The 20,455-nt window shown below is 45.5% G+C and overlaps 1 protein-coding gene across 8 annotated transcripts in view; it reads left to right on the forward strand.

Annotated features, from left to right (window-relative positions):
- Window positions 1-20,455, forward strand: part of rad51b (RAD51 paralog B) — a 745,951-nt gene that overhangs the window by 543,635 nt on the left and 181,861 nt on the right. For all 8 annotated transcript variants that reach the window (XM_038783679.1, XM_038783690.1, XM_038783709.1 and 5 more), the window contains one exon: window positions 17,177-17,255. In XM_038783679.1, coding sequence (XP_038639607.1) covers window positions 17,177-17,255 — 79 coding nt within the window. The remainder of the gene's footprint in view (window positions 1-17,176; window positions 17,256-20,455) is intronic.

Here is a 20,455-nt window from a genome sequence, read left to right on the forward strand (position 1 = left end):
CTCCAACCTCCCAGTGACCCCTACTTACCTGTCCTGCACTCCTCCACCCTTCAAATCCCATCTCCACCCTCATTTCATGGACATGGCCTTCCTCAGCCCCTGACCCTTGTGAGTGCCACCCTGACATTCTGGCACCCTTACCCTGGCACTCAGGCACTACTCCTGCTGGCTTGGCAGTGCCATCCGGGCACCTTGGCAGTGCCAGGGTGGCAGTGCCAAGGTTCCAAAGTTCCAATGGGTGGAATCTTTGCCTCAGTGCACAGAGTGCTGACTGAGATGAGAAAACCGGTGTGCAGCTCTCTAGCTGCACAGCCGTGTTTTCTCTCCAGATGTTAGTGCACTCTGCAAAACAAACTCTGGGGGAGCATTTTCGCTATTAGTCTGGCACGGCATGGCCTGATACACAGAGATCGGGACGCCATATTTAAAGGACGCCTTGATCTGCGATACAAAATAACCCCACCCACAGACACAGGGGACCCCCACACAAGCATTGGGGTGCCACCGCAGCCCCACAAACATCAAGGCACACCACCCATACAAGTATTGCAAGAATCCACCCAAATAGTGAGTATCAGCAAGCTGTTCAACAACAGGGTGCATCATATCTCACCCCGGTCATACCCTCACCTGATACCCATGGTAAACTGTGCTCGTTAATCTACAGTGACTCCCGATCAAGCAATGTCTTGATTCTAAAATTCTCATGCTTGTTTTCAAATCTCTCCATGGTCTTGCCCATACTTACGTCAGCAATCTCGAGGCCACAATCCCCTGAGATATCTCCGCTCCTCTAATTCTAGTTTCTTCACCATCTTTGATTTTAGTCACTCCACCATTGGTGGACATAATGCTTTCATTTGCCTCAACCCTAAACTCCGGAATTCCCCACCTACACCACTCTGCTTCTCTATCTCCCTTTTTCCTTTAAAGCATTCTTTAAAACCTATCTCTGTGATTAAGATTTGATCATCTGACTTAATATCTCCTTATGTGATTGAGTGGCCTACTTTTTTTTAATACTGCCCCTCTGAAGTACCCTGGGAAGTTATATTATGTCGAAGGTGCAAAATATACGTTGCTGTGTTATAAAACTGAACAAAACTGAAGGTGGAAAACATTCAAATATCTATACTTCTCTCCCAAGATAATAGCATATCTTGTATCTCACTTCTGGATATGGTCAGGTTGGTGAACTGAAAAATCACTGGAAGTTTAAGGGCAGCTACCAAAGTTCTCACAAAGTGCAGGAACATAATCAGCCACACTCTAGGAACCAAAGTATTTCCTTCCTAAGCTGGAGTCAGGAAACACAACTGTTGCTTAAGTGCTCAGGTTTTTCAAAGATGTTTGCAATTAGATATGTTGCAGCAAGGAAACCACAACATCACACTATTATTTTTAAATTAATCCAAGCTTTTTTGCCTCCACTACCCGGTAAGTTGATGCCATTATGTTTTGCTACATTAAAGGTGCTGTATAAGTATGTTGCTATATTTATCTGGTTATAAATATGGCAGTCAGTATGGTCGCCATCCTTAATCCTAATTACGTTTGCTCTAGAGTCGCCAGATATCTTTCGATACGCCACAAGGTTCAAACCCGAAGAGCCAATACACCAGTTAGTTAGTTCAAAGTCAATACTATTTATTTACACACACAGTAATATCTACTCATGCACAAAATATTACAAGCTAAACTATCTCTAACGCTAACGCCTATACTTAACTTCAGGTGCCCACTCAGTCAGAGGAACAACGGCCGTTGTTTGGATCTGAGGTTGTCGGGTTCCAAGGGGTACAGGAGAACAGCTAAGGTCATCCATCTGGTAGCGAGCGTTGACCTTGGACTTACTTGCTTCTGATGCAGCTGGTGGACGGGTCTCTCCGCTTTGAGAGCCGTGTCCAAGAGAGCGATTCTCTCTCGGGGCTTTCTTCCTATACCCGAAGGGGCTTCGCGTGCTTTTGGGCGGGCCTTGAACTTGGCCCCGCTTAATTGGGCCGCATCTTGATCACTGGTATTGATCTTGACCAATAAAGGGGTGGATGCCCTGATGATGTCCTTGGTGGCCGTTGGCCTTGCTTTGTTTACGCTTTCAGTTTGGGGAACTGGTGCCGGGATGTCTGGAGCTAGATCAGTGGGCGGAATACTCCGCTCCCAACGCGGCCTGGGAGAATCGTGGGAGGGCCTCTTGACATTTTTTACGTCCCCCTGGCGCCCCCAGCGATTCTCCCCCCGAGCCCGATGGGCCGAGCGGCCGGCCCTTCACGCCCGTTTCACCACGGCAGCAACCACACCTGGTCGCAGCATTCGTGAAACGGGCGCCAGATGCCCGTTTGGGGCATCTAGGGGCCCGATTTAGACGGGAGCACCGCGACTGTGCTCGGGAGGGGACAGGCCCGCGATCGGTGCCCACCAGAGTTGAGACTCTTTCTAGTTCTCTAATGGTGTTCCCCTGCGCCTCTAGTTGCCTCTCTGCCTTATCCAAGGCCACCTGATGGTTGCCAGAGGCTCTGCCACCGACATCCTGACCACAGCCTGGATATTGGTTTTCTTAGTTCCCTGGAGAGGATCATCCTCAATCCGCTCTCTGGTGAGGGGCCTCCGTGTGCGTTTTTCCGGCTTTCCGTTCCTTCTTGCTCTGAAGTGGCTAGCTCTTCTTCGCCTCATGTGACTGCCTTCTCTGCCGCTTGTTTCTCCTGGTTGCTCCGGTTTCTTGTCTCCTTACAGCCTTTGGAGATGTTGTTGTTTGGTATCCTCTTTTGTATTATTATTAGTTAGGGTGAGGAAATACTTTTTTTTTTCCTGTTTTAGCTGGCTGTTTTTGGTAAAAGAGCCTGTTTTCAGGTTCGTAGGAGGAGAGCCACCTGACGTGCGACTACTCAACACATCCCTGTCACCGGTAGTTCAAAATATTCTCCAGATCTTTCGGAATTTGCACATGGACTGCTTCAGTGTCTGAGGAGTCGTGAATGTGGCTGAACATTGTGCAATCATCAGCGAACATCTCCACATCTGACCTTGGGCTGGATTCTCCGCAGCCCCATTTGGCGCAGGGGCGGAGAATCGACGCTCCCGACCGGATCACGACCGGCAGCGCTCCAGCGATTCTCCAGGCCCCAGAGAATCACTTGTCCGTAAATTACGCCACGCGGCTGGGGGGCCATTGCCAGAGGCCGTCCCAGCAATACTCCGATCCCAACCGGCCGAGTTCCCGACGTGGTTCTAACCACATCTGGCCGGTCTGGACTCTCGCGCATCGGCTGCACCAGGGGGAGGGGGCCTTATGGGCGGCCGGAGCAGCGATCAGGCCAGTCCACTGCAGGGGCGCAGGCCCGATCGGGTGGGACCTTGTTTCTTGGTGATGGTCTGCGGTCTGAGTTCGCCAAGGCGCTCGGTGCGCCTACTGGAGGCCACCGCTGTGCGCAGACTTGGAACCGGAAATGCGGGGTCCCATATACGCAGCCAAAGCTGTGTGAAGCTCCCCGAGTCCCCGCTGGCCCCCTGCAGGAAAGTGAATAGCTCTTTATTTTTTTCAAGAAACTGGGCAGTGAAACACCAGCGTTTTTATGCCAACGTGGGGACATAGCCCCATTTTTGGAGAATCCAGCCCCTTATGTTGGAAGGAAGGTCATTGATGAAGCAGCTGAAGATGGTTAGGCCTCGTACACTACGCTGAAGAACTCCTGCAGTGTTGTCCTGGAACTGAGATGACTGACCTCAAGTACAACCATCTTCCTTTGTGCTAGGTTTGACTCCAACCAGTGGAAAATTTTCCCCCTGATTTCCATTGTCTCCAGTTTAGCTAGGGCTCCTTGATGCCATACTCGGTCAAATGCTGCCTTGGTGTCAAGGGCAGTCACTCTCACCTCACCTCTCGAGTTCAGCTCTTTTGTCCATGTTTGATCTAAGGCTGTATGAGGTCAGGAGCTGAGTGACCCTGACGGAACCCAATCTGAGTGTCCGTGAGCAGGTTATTGCTCAGTAAGTGCCCCTTGATAGCACTGGTGATGACCCCTTCCATCACTTTGCTGATTACGGAGAGGAGACTGATAGGGTGATAATTAGCGAGGTTGGATTTGTCCTGCTTTTTTGTGTGCAGGACACACCAGGGCAATTTTCCACATTGCCGGGTAGATGCAATGTTATAGTTGTACTGAAATAGCTTGGCTAGGGGTGTGGCAAGTTCTGGAGCACAAGTCTTCAGTATTATTGACAGAATATTATCAGGACCCATAGCCTTTCTTAGGTGTGCCTGGAGCTGCTGCTGACATGCCTTCCTGCACTCTTCATTGAACCAGGGTTGATCCTCTGGATTGGTGGCAATGGTAGAGTGGGAGATATGCCAGGCCATGTGATTACAGATTGTGGGCAGGATTCTGCAGAAATCGATGGGGCGGGCAACTCTGGCGCCGAGGAGTGGCGAGAACCACTCTGGCGTCGGGCAGCCCCAAAGGTGCGGAATCCTCAGCACCTTCAAGGGCTAGGCCGGCGCTGGAGTGGTTTGCGCCGCACTGGCCGGCGGGGAAGGGGCTTGGCGCCACGCCAACCGGCGCTGAAGGACCTCCGCCGGCTGACGCAAGTTGGCGAATGCGCGGGAGCGCCAGCATGTGCTGGCGTCATCCCCAGCCCATGCGCCGGGGGGGGGGGGGGAGATCATCTCCGCGTCGGCCATTGCGGAGGACCACAGCGGCCGACACGGAAGAATAGAGTACCCCCATGGCACAGGCCCGCCCACGGATCGGTGGGTCCCGATCGCGGGCCACCGTGGGGGCACCTCCCGGGGCCAGACCGGGGTCCTCCCCGAGGACCGGCCGAAAATGGATGGCCACTCGGCCCAATGCGGGCCAGAGAATCGCCGGGGGGGGGGCACTGCCAATGGCAACGACCGGCGCAGCGTGATACCCGCCCCCGCCAGATCCCCGGTGCCGGAGAATTCGGCAGCTGGCGGGGGCGGGATTCACGACGCCCGAATCCCGCCCTGTGACTGTGTACAATTCTGCTGCTGCTGATGGCCCACAGCGTCTCATGGGTGCCCAGGCTTGACTTTCTGGATCTGTTCTGAATCTATCCCATTTAGCACGGTGGTATTGCCACACAACATGATGGAGGGTTTCCTCAATGTGAAGACAGGATTTTGTCTCCACAAGGACGGTGTGGTTGTCACTCCTGTGTCATCTACTGCAGGCAGGTTGATGAGGGTGTGGTCTAGTATGTTTTTCTCTCTTGTTGGTTCCCTCACCATCTGTCGCAAACAAAGTCTAGCAGCTGTGCCCTTTAGGATTCGGCCAGCTTGGCTACTCGTGGTGCTACCGAGCCACTCTTGGTGATGGACATTGAAGCCGCCACCCAGAGTACATTCTGTGCCCTGACCATCCTCAGTGCTTCCTCCAAGTGGTTCAACATGGAGGACTGAAACATCACTCATCATGGTAATCAGCAGGAAGTTTCCTTGCCCATGTTAACCTGAAACCATTAGACTTCATGGGATCCAGAGTCGATGTTGAGGACTCACAGGGCAACTCTCTCCTGACTGTATACCACTGTGTCGCCACCTCTGCTGGATCTGCCCTGCCTGTGAGACAGGACATACCCAGGAATGGTAAAGATGGTGTCTGGGACGTTAACGTACGGTTTGATTCAATGAGTATGACTATGTCAGGCTGTTGTTTGACTAGTCTGTGAGCCAGCTGTCACAATTTGGGCACAAGCCCCAGATGTTAGTCAGGAGGACTGTACAGGGGGGTTTGTTGGTTATATTGTTTTTTCTTTTTGTTGAAAATTTGATGTGTAAAATTGTTAAAATTATAAATGCCTCAATAAAATATTTGCTTAAAAAAATCTCTGGTGTAGAGAATTCCAAACATTTACAACCCTTTGAGTGATGTTTCTCCACATCTCAGTCCTAAATGATTGCCCCCTTATCTGGAGACTATGCCTCCATTTCCTAGATTCACCAGCCACATCTTGTCTACCGTCAAGTTCCTTCAGAATCTTGCAGGTTTCAATGAGATCATCTCTCATCCTTCTGAACTCCAGGAATTATAGGTCCCATTTACTGAGCCTCTCGAGTTATATTTGCGCCACATAAGTGCCATCGCTGAATCCTCCACTGATACGAGCAGAGGGGACTCAAGTCAAGGAGTAAAGGACCTGTCTGACATACCTCTGTGCCTGTATATAGTTAAGCCTAATTATTGTTTCCAATAAACCGCTTTGTTACATAAGAAGCATCCTCAGTGATTACTGGTGCTATTACAGCATATAAATACTGTGGCTATAAACGAAGGCCAGAACTTCACATTCTGACTCTGCAAAGCCTATCCACCACCTTCAAGGTACAAGTCAGGGTGTGATGGAATATTCTCCACTTGTCTGGATGGGTATTACTAATGCTACCAGAATGCACTGTCCAACCCTAATCGCCTTCGAGAAGGACTGTGCACAATTATGTTTGCTATACTATAAAGAGAATTTAGAGGCACTGGAGAAGTTGCATAAAAAGTTAGGGTATTAGCAGAATTGAGTGATCATACCTATTGGGAAAGATTGAACAGGCCATAAAAGAGAAATCTGAGGTGGAGACCTAACAGGTTTTTGTGATTATAAAGGTGTTTATAGAACCAATGTTTCCAGCTGCAAAGCAGGGCAGAACTCAGAGAATTGAAGTTTACAACGTGTTGCGGAAACCAGATTGTTCATGTAAGTCGTCATTATCACATTGCTGTGTGTGTGTGGGAGGGGGGGGGGGGCTTGCTGTGCAAACATTTGTTGCTGTGTGTCCTACATTACAACAGTGACTACACGTAAAAGCACTTCATTCATTGTAAAGTGCATTGGAGCGTCTTGATGTCATCAAAGATGCTATATAAATGTACGTCTTTCACTCAGTAACAGAGGGATTCCTAACAAAACCATAGTCTCGCTTATTATCTGCATGACTGGCCAGTTACTTCAGATAACATTACAGCATACCAGAAATGTAAGTTCTGATAAAGGCATTCTTCATCTCCATGTAACATTCTTGTGTCCCACAGCAAGTTCACTCCAACAACATACAGAACCCAATCCAAGCATAAAATCTCCAAGCAGAACTGTGCCTGTGTATGTAGCTCTGCACTTTGTCATTTATACCAAACTCTGACTCTAATATTTATGCACTAGTGGGAACTGCACACTGTGCTCGTCCAAATTCTTTCAGATGCCTGCATGCATTGCTATCTGGGAGATAGATGTCAGTCCAAAATGACCTCAACCAATATTTTTATTTGGTATTTTTTACGTAATAAAGATTAATGTAATAATGGTACCGAGGGAATGCTGCACTGTTGAATATGCAGTCTTTTGAATGAGATGTTAAGTCGAGGGCATGTCTGCTGTCTCGGATCTCATTCTCTGCAGTGCTTGGCATCGAAACTTCAAACTTGCCATGCCACAATTCTGCTGACACGCTGTGCATTTCTTCCAATTTTTTTCTCTTTCAATTTCTTTCAGATGAGATGCAGCTCAGAAAGCCAGGTAGAATTGGGGTTAGTCTTTGTACATAAAAAATTGTTAAGTGTACTGAGACATACATTACATTCATGCACCTCCAAACCCAACCACCACAGTTCAACCGGCTCAGTGGCTACGCGTACATCTAAACGCTGTGACCATTTTAATATTGTGGCTACAGGAGCAGATCCGTGACTAGGAGTCCTGCGGCAAGCAACTCACCTCATGACTCCCCAAAACCCATCCATCATCCGCAAAACAAGTCAGGAATATTATGGAATACCCTCCACTTGCCTGGGTGAGTGCAGCTCCAACAACAATCAAAAGCTCAACACCAGGACAATGCAGCCCACTTGATGGACACCCTATCCACCACCTTAAACATTCACGGCCTCTACCACCAGCCTATAGTGGCAACAATGTGCACCATCTGCAAGATACATAGCAGCAACTTGCCAAGTGTTCTCTCGCTCTCTCTCTCTCTCTTCTCTTCTCCCCCACCCCCCATGCTTGCAGTAGCTGAAGAGGTCAGCTCACCATCATGTTCTCAAGAACAATTGGGAATTAATAATACATTTTTGTCTGGCCAGCAATATCCATATTCCCAAAAAACGCACATGAACCCCCTGTTAATGCCTATCACCTGAATACAATTAAACACAGTAAGAAGTCTTACAACACCAGGTAAAGTCCAACAGGTTTGTTTCGAATCACTAGCTTTCGGAGCACAGCTTCGTCCTCAGGTGAATGTTAATCTCCGAAAGCTAGTGATTTGAAACAAACCTGTTGGACTTTAACCTGGTGTTGTAAGACTTCTTACTGTGCCCACCTCAGTCCAGCGCCGGCATCTCCACATCACAATTAAACACCCAATTGGAATACAATTAACAAGGCATTCATAATAGATTCCATGTCATTGTTTACAGAAGAGCAGGAAAGTTCCCCCCTTCCCCCTTCATCTCCAATTAATCCAACAATCCAATGCTTTTTTTAAAATTTAGATTACCCAATTATTTTTTCCAATTAAGGGGCAATTTAGCGTGGCCAATCCACCTAGCCTGCACATTTTTTTGGGTTGTGGGGGCGAAACCCACGCAGACACGGGGAGAATGTGCAAACTCCACACGGACAGTGATCCAGAGCCGGGATTCGAACCTGGGACCTCAGCCCCGAGAGACAGCTGTGCTAACCACTAGGCCACCGTGCTGCCCTAACAATCCAATGCTTAACAGACACGAGCCAGTCTTTAAGCATGTGGAACCCCCACCCTCGGAGCACAATAATACCATCAATCTTCATTTTCTGACACTGAATGCTGACAGGCTATCCGACCTGTGGATACAGACCACAATTGGGCCTGACCCTTTCCTCGTCCAGCACCCACACATATTCCATCCAGGTCACTGGGTGGTGTCCAGCGAAGAAGTCAATTATGGCACCCCAACTAAGCCCAGATGATTCAACCTTGGAGCAGAGGTCACTCTGCTCTGTACGTGAAGAAAAGATTCTCATTCCGTTTCTTGCTTCTCTGTGGGAATTCACTAAATGAAAACAAACATTAATCACAAATGGGGGAAGCATGGGCACCGGTGGGACACCCTAGATGGCGTGAATAACACAGGAATGTTCTGGTGCTTTAAATGAAGGAATAATACACAATGGAAAACTCAATACGTAATAATGACAGCTCCACCGAAGGGGCTTCAGTACATCATCAATCCCTAGATACATTTGCAAGGAGGTCTTGTGGTGCAGTGGGTACCGTCGCTGCCTCAATCTCCGGGTTCAAGTACCACTCCAGGACTTGATGGCCAACATATTTTCATAGCATAGCCAAACAAACGGAGCATCAACTTGTAATCCTTTTAACATATATCTGTGGCAGGCAGTAAGAGTCATATGATGGGAGAGAAAATTGGATCATCTACCATCACTATTCATAGCTGCGGACCGCAACATACACCTAAAAGTGCGTGTTGCTGCAGGAACACGCTTTCTTTGGGGCACCAATTGGCTGGTGTGGATTAGACTGGTGCCAACAGCACAGGATTTGATCCCCATTGCTTGCCCTAACTGGATCGGAACAGCCTTCGGACAGAGAACTGAAAAAGATTATTCATTTCTGTCAATGAATCTTCTTGTCCTTGTCTTTGGCATGACCAGTATTTATTACCCAATTGTGGCTGCCCTGAGAAGGTGGTGGTGGGCAGTGCGTTGAATCACTGCAGTTTGTGTGGTGAAGTTACATCCAAAGATAGGAAGTCCCAGGACTTGTCGAAAAGCCTTCTGAAAGTTCAAATAAGCCATATCCCTGGCCCACCCTTGTAAACTCAACTCGTTACATCCTCAAAGAATTCCAGTAGATTTGTGAAGCATGCTTTCCCTTTTATGAATCTATGTTGACTTTGTCTGATCCTGCCACTGTTTCCAAGTGCTCTGCTATTAAATCTCTTATGAATAACTCTTGCGTTTTCCCTACTACTGATGTCAGGCTGACTCATCTCTAATTCCCTGTTTTCTCACTACCTTCCTTTTTAAATAGTGGGATTACATTAGTTACTCTCAATCTGTAGGATCTGTTCCAGAGTCTATAGAACCTTGGAAGTTGACCACCAATGAATCCACTATTTCTAGCGCCACTACCTTAAGTAATTTGAAATATAGATTATCAGGCTCTGGGGATTTATCAGCCTTCAATCCCACTGATTTCCCCAATACTATTTCCCTACTAATACTAATTTCCTTCAGTTCTGCCCTCTCGCTAAACCCTGTGTTCCCCAACATATCTGATACATTAATTGTGTCCTCCTTTGTGAAGACAGAACCAAAGTATGTACTTATTTGATGAGTCATTTCTTTGTTCCCCATAATAAATTCTCCTTTTTTCTGACTGTAAGGGACCTACATTTGTCTTCATCAATCGTTTTGTCTTCATATGTGTATTGAAGCTTTTACGGTCAGTTTTTATGTTCCCCCGCAAGCATTTCTAAATTGTTCCAAAATCTTAGGTTTGCAATTTTTTCTGGTCAATTTGTATGCCTTTTCCTTGGATCTAATATTACCTTTAATTCCCCTTGTAATGGTTTGGCCATCTTTCCCGTTCTATTTTTGCACCAGACAGGAATGAACAATTATTGCAGTTCACCCATGCACTCTTTGAATGTTTGCCATTGCTTATCCACCGTCATCCCTTTAAGTGACATATACGCACATACATAGAATTGTGCATTGAGGATGGGTCTTTAATACCCTCTGTTGTTGAATAGTGCGCTGATCAATACCTGGACTCAGACGTGCCAAATTGCTACTTTGATATCAGCGAGTTATGCAGAGTAGAATCTATAGGAGCCAACACCTTGGTGATGAAAGGAAAAGCTCACTGGAACAATGGAGAACAGACAGTAAGAATCCGTATATCTCATCACTGTGTAGCTGTGCTTACCCATTAAAGAGAAGGAAGCTGTACCTTGTGGGCTGCAGCAATCTGACTTGACCTTATTAATGCAATGGGAGCTATAAAATCCCCACGGAAACAGACTTTCCAAGGCTTTTTGTTTTTCCATTTAAAGTATAAATGGCTTTGTACCTGCAGAGATGTGTGTATTTTATGCATGGCAGGTCAAGCAGCTAATCCTTCCTCTGTTGTATATGTGGGAACTGGATGATGCCATGACCTGCCGCCCCCCCCCCCCCCCCCCCCCCCCCCCCACCACCACCACCACCCACTACCACCGCCAAAGAACAATAAAAAGGTCTGGAATTGCATCTCACTGACAGATGGGCTGCATTTGACAGTCAACCACTTAAAGAGCAAGAGAGTGAGAGGGCAAAAGAACAAAATAAGATAGGTTTGTCAACGCCTCGAGTGCAGCAAAGATATCTTAGCCACATTTACTCTGCACTGAGATTACAATTAGGAATCGCAGTCCATTATTAAAAAGCTGGTCCTCCCCTCCCGTCCCTATGGCTGAGTTGACAAACTCCCTATGGCTCAGTTGACAAAGCAAGTGTGTCACCCAAACTTGTGCTGATCAGTCAGCACCCCTAAAAGTAAGAGAAAAAATTGAAAGGAATGCACAACCTGTCAGCAGAACTGTGGCAGGGCAAGTTTGCATTTTCGATGTCAAACACTGAAGAGAATGAGATCTGAGTCAGCAGACATGCCCTCGACTTAACATCTCATTCAAAAGAATGCACTTTCAACAGTGCAGCACTCCCTTGGTACTACTATTACATTTAGTCTAAAATTGCAATAAATGCCTGATAAAAAAATGTCACTTGAGGTCATTTTGGACTGACATCTATCTCCCAGATAGATGCGTGCAGGCATCTGAAAGAATTTGGAAGAGCACAGTGTGCAGTTCCTACTTATGCACAATCAGTCAAAGTGTTCACTCTCGATCACTATTGGGTGGATTTTTGGAGCTGAGTGTTGAGTGTACACAGGATTAGGCTCTTCGATGCCACTCCTAGTTTATTAATCTGTTCACGCACATTGTTTGGTAGGGGTTGGCTGTATTCCGCTCCAAATGCTATGCTGAAGTTAGCTGTTGATTGAGGTTTACACATGAATTAATGACCATTTGGGGTAATATCTAGATTTGTGTCCCTCAAGAATAGAACATTAAAGGATTGATTTAATTGAGGTTCTTGAGATGATTAAAGGATTTGATAGAATAAACAAAAAATATATGTTGAGCGGAGTAGTGGGCATTCAGGAGTGATATCAGAAAGTACTTGTTCTCACAAAGGGTGGTAAAAAAAAACTGGGAGGCTGGGGGTAAATTGAAAATTTCAGAATAAATTATTATTAGACTATCTATTAAGGGTTGCACGCACTACCTGAATTATCTCGTGACAGAAGGCAGGCTGAATAAACACTGGATCACGATGAGAAACAGACTTCAAACTAATAAGAGGTTTATTTAAGAAATATCTGTGAACAACAGTGTATAATTGTACAGAACAATATGTTTTCCTCTGTTCTGGTTAATGGTAAAACAGCAACTTATCTCTCTAAACATCTCTCTAAAGGTTGAAGACCTCGAAAATAATCCTCTTTATCCTAACCTTTTGACTTTAAAGATGCTGATACTCTTTTCTTGTGCTGTGCAAAATTAACAGACACTCAGTGACTCAAAGAGAGAAAGAGACTGCCCTGACTCCCAGTATCTTGAAGAAGTGGACTTGTTCCAAAGAGCTGGGGAGCATAGTTATTATCCCGAAATAGGATTTTTCTCATTAGGTACGAGAGAAAGACACCCTCCTACATCTGCACAGCTAAGCTCCTATTCCCACTGGCTGAATGGAGTAGAATCACACTGTAGACATTCTGGTATTCCCAGGCATTACCTTCTCCAAACAGAATGAGCTGTTTGACACTGTACATAAATACTATACAACTGGTATGACTATAATTAGCCTAAGTATAACTAATACTTCAGGGCACTTTGTGCTGCTGGCTTACAGCTAAGAAGAGAATGTTGTGTGCAACCTTAGCAGTTAACCCTTACATGCAGAATCCAGGAAGGCAGAAATATTATAAATGAAAAGTAGTTCTAACAGGCAATAACACCTGTTTTGCCACATTTGTGCCCTAAACATGAACCTGGAATCAAAGCTGTAACTTATTCTGGAAAACACAGTGTGCAAATTAGGAAATTTACTAAGACCAGAACCATGCAGACGGCACGGTGGCACAGTGGTTAGTACTGCTGCCTCACAAGCCAGGGACCCAGGTTTGATTCCCGGCTTGGTGTCTGTGAGGTTTGCACTTTCTCCCCGTGCCTGTGTGGGTCTCCTCCCACAATCCAAAAAGATGTGCAGGTTAGATGGATTAGCCATGCTAAATTGCCCCTTAGTGTCTAAAGATGAGTTGGTTAGATGGGGTTGCGGTGGGGGAGTGGGCCTAGGTAAGGTGCTCTTTCAGAGGGTCGGTGCGGACATATTGGGCCGAATGGCCCCCTCCTGCACTATAAGCATTCTATGGCTGATGCGAGGAATAAAAATTAATCAGATTGAATTGTGAGGCGGTCTTTTGGGGTTGGGTTCAGGAATTGTACTGGCTTTGCGGATGTCATGACAGTAATTGATTGTGGTTGTGGATTCCAGTATTAGATACAATGCGGTCGGATAGCATATATCCCCCCCCCCCCCCCCCCCCCCCCCCCCCCCCCCCCCCCCCCCCCCCGGGAGAGGGGACATGCTCCAGCACTGCCCCAGGCACAGATCAGGACTGCCAGGGTTGGGAGCTCCATGGGTGGGTGGTTTCCATTAATATGTGATGGGACTCAGGGGTGAGGGGAGAAGTGGGTTCTGAAGTGGCAGCTTGGAGGTACTGGGTCGGGCTCAGAGGGGTGGTTAACTTCAGCGATTCTATTGTGGTGGTGGGGCGGGGTGGGCTGGAGAGCCCCTGATGTTTGCCCAGGAGTGGGTATGGAGCCCCTGATGGCCCAGGCGTGGGGACTGGAGGCCGTTCAGCATCAGTTCTGATCAAGGTGCCCTTTAAAGATGGTGCCTCGATCTCTGTGGAGCCGGCTCTAAGTTCCTGCCCCTCCAGAATGACAGCGTAAACCATGTCCGCAATTTTTTTCTTTAAAGGGGCTCACGATCTGGAGAGAAAACTGGACTGTGCAACTGGAGAGTTACAAGCCAGTTTTCAGTCTGACCCTGACACTGCCAAATTCTTGTGAGATTCCGGCCATGGTATTGGAATTAAACTAAATGCTAAATAACAGTTCTAAACCACCAACAGAGGTCAATTCACAGTGACGGGCAGTGATAAGAAAGACCTGCAAGTACCCTCTTCCATCTTTCTTCACGTTGAAGGGGAATAAGCCCTCGAAGTTTATAACACATTCATATTTGAAAATGATAAAAGAAATAATCAAAAATTTGAAGCTTACTGCCACCTGGTTTACGCTGTCACTCTGGAGGGGCAGGAACTTAGAGCCGGCTCCACGGAGATCATGAATGAAAGGTACAAATTCTTATGAACACGTAAGACAGTAACAACATTAGTCAGTACGTAACTGAGCTGAGAAAATGAACTAAATTGTGTGGATTTGGAGAACTTGAAGAATCACTCATTCCAGATAGAATAATTTGCGGTATTGCAAATGTTTTTCTGAGAGAATGTCTTTTGAGAGAAGCGGATCTCACTTTGTGTTAGAGAAAGCAGTAAACATCTGTAGAGCGGCAGAGACAACAAAATGCCCGATTAAACAGATGATGGAAGGTGATGAGCTCCACATGGTCAAGCAGTTAAACAGAAACAACACTGGGGGGAAACAAATAGACAGCCTGAGGTAAAAAGAACAAAACTGCAATTAAAACATTTGAATAGAGCACCTCCCAGGTAGTTGTCCAGCCTACAGGAACTGTGATCAACTAAATCACTTCGCTAAAATGTGTACCTCAAAGAAAGTGCACATGATTGCAGATGACGACGCAAACAATCTAACTAAACTTTTCATTGGTGCAGTAATAGCAAATTCTAAAGAACCTGAATGGAAGGTTGGTTTAAAAATGATCAGTATGATGGTGAATTTCAAGCTTCACACTTGCACACAAGAAAATGTCATTCCCATAAACCCGTAAAAGAAAACAACGAACCAGAACAAAAGTGAAGATGTCTACGTACACAGGTGAAAAGATTACTGTAGAAAGCTAATGCACACTTAAAGTGAACTACAAAAAAAACAGTCTTAAATGCTTCCATTATAGTGGTGAAAAATGATGCAACACCCATTTCTGGAATCAAAGCTTGTGAAAACCTGATGCTAATCAGGTTAAAGAGAGTAATCATATCCCTGAGTGAATACAAAAATGTGTTCAAGGGGATTGGTTGTCTAAAGGGAGAACACACCATCAAGATTGACAAAACTGACACCCAAAATACACCCACCCAGAAAGTACCAACAATGCTGAGTTGGACAGAATGGAGAAACTTCATGCCATCAGGATAATTGAAGAACCAACAAAGTAGATTAGTCCAAGTGTAATTGTAGAAAAATCAGATGGGAACCATTCACGTGTGGCTGGATTCCAGGGACCTAAACCAGGCAGTACAAAGTATTATCAGTTGTCCACAGTGGAAGGGAATAACATATAAGCTAGTTGATGTTAAATACTATTCAGTCTTGAATGCGAGTTCAGGCTTCTGTCAGGTGAACCTGGATGAAGGCAATTCCTATCTCCTTGCTCTGAACCAGAAAGTGTAGCTGAAGAGTAAGAACCAGAATCCACCAGTGAAGCAATAGATAACCAAACAAAGCCTGAGGGCCCAGAAAACTATTTAAGGAGTGAAAGTGACACACAGCAAGGGAAAGCCTATTGTCCTTCAAAATCATCTCTGTCACCATTCAGAACATCCAGTCGAATGATTGTGGGGGAAAAAGAAAGATCAGTAAATGCAAAACAGGCTGATCAAAACCAAATGTGAAAGAATAGGTCAGAGATTTTGTGTGCTTGAGCAGGTTGTACTCGAGTTTATTTTGTTCCAACAGCAACTAGTCTGAAATGTTTTATTACAAAAAGGGGGAAAAGTTATGATAGTCATAGTGGCTGTGGACTCCAGGAAGAGAGAGAATATGATAAACTCTGTATTACATGAGGTCACCCGATCTGCGGTTTGAAGATCAGATAGAAAAGGTTGTAACAAGGCTGCAGATGCCTTGCAATTGTATGTTCACGTTAGGAAAAAGTGCTATTAATAAAGATATTTTACATCAATGATGTTGGTTATCCTGAAACATAAAAACAAGACAGGGGAGACAGTTTTATTTAGCCTCTAACCCTTTTTAAAATTCTTTCTTTGTTCCAATTAAGGGGCAATTTAGCGTGGCCAATCCACTTACCCTGCACATCTTTTTGGGTTGTGGGGTGAAACCCACGCAGACACGCGGAGAATGTGCAAAATCCGTATGGACAGTGACCCAGGGCCGGGATTGAACCTGGTCCTCGGCACCGTGAGACAGCAGTGCTAACCACTGCGTCACCGTACTGCCCTGACTTAGTCTCTACCCAAATGCTATACTTGCCCTAGGATGGGACGGCACGTGGCACAGTGATTAGCACGGGGACTGCGGCGCTGAGGACCCGGGTTCGAATCCCGGCCCTGGGTCACTGTCGTGTGGAGTTTTCACATTCTCCCCGTATCTGTGTGGGTTTCACCCCCACAATCCAAAGATGTGCATGTTAGGTGGATTGGCCACATAAATTGCCCCTTAATTGGAAAAAAAAATAATTGGGTACTCTAAATTTATTTAAAAGAATATTTGCCCTGGGATATGTATAATGGGGCAATGTAGAGACAGTTTCATTCTAACCTGTGCTGTACATTTTCCTTGAGCTGTGCAAGCCCTAATTTTGAAGTACTCTGCAGAGAGTGCTTTAACAGTTTGTGCCAAATACATGGAAGGTCTGCAGTGTGGACAACCTCACAGTGAAGAGCACATAAACTAAGTAACATACTTCCACACTCTCCTCAGAAAATAGATGAGTCTTCAATATTGTATTTACTCTGGGCTACAGAACAGTACGGATTGGTAAATTGTGATACTGCTTTAAACAGGCAGAAATAGTACGAGAGGCAGCTATTGTAAAATATTTTCTGTAGATTTGTATTTCTGAAGTCTCTTCACCTCCAACTCAGCACCTCTTCTACACTGTTTTGTTGCAGATAATCATTGCAAAGTCTCCGCTCGCACCATTTTCTCTGTTTGTTTTCACCATTCAGGATGCAGGTCTTGCTCTGCAAGGTAGGAATCTTTTAATAATTAACACTTTTTAAAAAAATGTTGAGTTCTCTATTTTTTTTCAATTAAGAGGCAATTTAGCGTGGCCAATCATCCTACCCTGCACATCTTTGGGTTGTGCGGTGAGACTCACGCAGACACGGGGAGAATGTGCAAACTCCACGCGACTGACCCAGGGCCGGGATTAAACCCGGGTCCTCAGTGCCGTGAGGCAGCAGTGCTAACCACTGCGCCACCTTGCTTCTCTTACAATTAACACTCTTAACAACATGTGAGATTTGCAATGGGAAAGTATGCTTTCATAATCAATTGTAAAATATCTGAGCAGCATTATCAAAAGTAAAGGGTTAATATAGTCCTTACTATGCACTGTACAGGAACAATCAAATCAGGAATAAATGGGGTAATATACACTCTATTCTGTATTATACAAGGGCAGCATTATCAGAAGTAAGTTGCAATATACTCTGTTGTAAATAAGTTTTATGTTATTCTAATTATACTCGCAGAATTATTCGCTGATGAAAGCATTTTGTTATTGTTTTGTGCGTTATGGCAAATACTAGTCACTATTGCATGGATCATTCAACTAATTTTGTTGGTTATTCTTATTGGGTTACAGGAGCCTGGGTGAATTGAAAAGGGCTCCTTGTACACTTGTGATCACGTAATGCTCCTGGTTCTGGGCCTATTACAGAAGATTTGAGTACCTTTTCCCTGACCGTTTGGTCTGCTATAATCAACTTGATGGCAGGAGGTGTGGTGGGACCTTTTCGGCTGAATTTACAGTTATTACAACACAGAAACTGGCCATTCAACCAGATGTTTATGCTTCAGATAAGCCTTGGCCCACCCTCATTCTTCTTCACCTGATCAGGAAATCTTTCTACTCATGCTTATTTAGCTTCTCCTTAAATACATCTATCCTAGTCACTTCAATAACTTGCTGTGGTAGCATTCTAACCATTCTATGGGTAAATAAGTTTCTCCTGAATTCCCTACTGGATTTATTAATGCTTATCTTATAGATCTGGTCGCATTTACAACTGGAAACATTTTCTCTGTGTCGACCCCATCATGTTCATGATTACCTCTGACAGAACACCCCTCGGTCTTCTTAATTCTAGAGAAAAGAGCTCCAGCCTTTGCAATCTTTTTTGGTGGATATAACGTCTTGATTTTGGAATCATCCTCATTTTTGCACCTTCTCCACCTCCTCCCACAGCCCAAAGACGTGCAGGGTAGGTGGATTGGCCATGATAAATTGCCCTTAGTGACCAAAAATGTTAGGAGGGGTTATTGGGTTACGGGGATAGGGTGGAATGAGGGCTTAAGTGGGTCGGTGCAGACTCGATGGGCCGAATGGCCTCCTTCTGCACTGTATGTTCTATGTTCCATAATAGGAGAGAGGGAGTGGGGTAGGCACCAAAAGCGGCAGCCTGCCCACTATATTTAAATAAATAATCACGGGTCAATTGAGCTTTTTAACAAGCTAATTGAATCCCAGTTATGCACTGCCCAGGCCATAACAAGGTTCGGGTGGGAGGATCTAATTATTAAAAACTTTCTGGAAGGGTGGGAAGGGACCCTTTGCACATTGGGAGGCCATCCCCTCTAAGACAGTACCCCTTCTTCCTACTGCACCTGCTCGGTAAAATAAAACCCAAACTGCTCAAACCCTTCCTGCTCAATACCCCAGACTTAACTTGCTCCAGGCGGGCTGCCTTCTTCAGCCTGCCTGCAGTCCCGGCAGCGCCCACAAATGCACTGTCAGCGCTGGCAGCAGTACTGGAGATTCAAGCCAATCCAGTTGGCCGGCAGCTCATGAGGGCAAGACTTGCTCCTCATTGAGGGCAGACGTCTCACTGGCTGTCTGTTTAGTTCACCCGCAACACATTATGGCTGTGAGGTGGGCTGGCACCAAGTGAGTCGGCTCCACTCCAACTTTGCTTTTTGATAGGGGGTGTGGAGATGACATCTGGACTGCTGCTAAGTGTTTGTTTACAACAGGGGTGGGCAAACTACGGCCCGCGGGCCGCATGCGGCCCGCCAAAGGTCTTTATGCGGCCCACCAAGATCAAGTCATAAAAAAAAATGTTTTTAAATTTTAAAAAAAATGTAAACATTTTTTTTTAAATTAAGGTTAATGGGGGGGGGGGCTGTTGGGTTACTGGTATAGGATGGATACGTTGACTTGAGTAGGGTGATCATTGCTCGGCACAACATGTGTTTCATGTGAAGTTTCTACTTTAAAATATTAATTAATAAAAATTAATTGCTTTTTTTTCTTTAAACTGAGTTACTTTGTTTTTCAAATAAATGTGTTTCATGTAAAGTTTCTACTTTAAAATATTAATTAATAAAAATTAATTGCTTTTTTTTTCTTTAAAAACCTTTTATTTTGGCTATTTTAAATATTAATTATTTTACTTAATATACTATGCGGCCCTTTAAAATTGTGAATTTCTGAATGTGGCCCTTGCACAGAAAAGTTTGCCCACCCCTGGTTTACAATATGGGGACCAGAACTGTGTACACAGTACATGTAGCGTGATCTAACCAGGGTTCTGCCCAAGTTTAAATTTTCAATTCTGTCCCTCCAGAAATGAACCCTGGTGCTTTTTATTTTTTAGTGTGGCCTTATAGAGCTGCATTTCCACTTTTAGTGATTTGTGTAGCTATACCCTCATATCGCTCTGTTCTTCACTTCATTTAGACACTTATTTTCCAAGGCCTCCTTATTCTTCCCACCCAAATGTGTTACCTTCCCTCAATTTATTCAAATTACACACCCATGTTTCGACTTTATTAATGTAATCCTACATTTTGACACAGTCCTCTTACGTTTTAACTACCTCCCCAAATTTGGTGTCATCCGCAAATTTTATAATAATTATCTTGATTGTCACAAGTAGGCTTCCATTAACACTGCAATGAAGTTACTGTGAAAAGCCCCTAGTCGCCACATTCCAGCACCTGTTCAGGTACACAGAGGGAGAATTCAGAATGTCCAAATTACCTAACAGCACGCCTTTCAGGACTTGTGGGAGGAAACCAGAGGAAACCCACACAGACACAGGGAGAACATGCAGACTCCATACAGACAGTGACCCAAGCCGAGAATCGAATCTGGGACCCTGGAGCTGTGAAGCAACAGTGCCACGCACTGTGCTATGATTCCCAAGCTCATGACATTTTTGTAA

This window comes from Scyliorhinus canicula, chromosome 2 (assembly GCF_902713615.1).
Source record: "Scyliorhinus canicula chromosome 2, sScyCan1.1, whole genome shotgun sequence".
Lineage (NCBI taxonomy): Eukaryota > Metazoa > Chordata > Chondrichthyes > Carcharhiniformes > Scyliorhinidae > Scyliorhinus > Scyliorhinus canicula.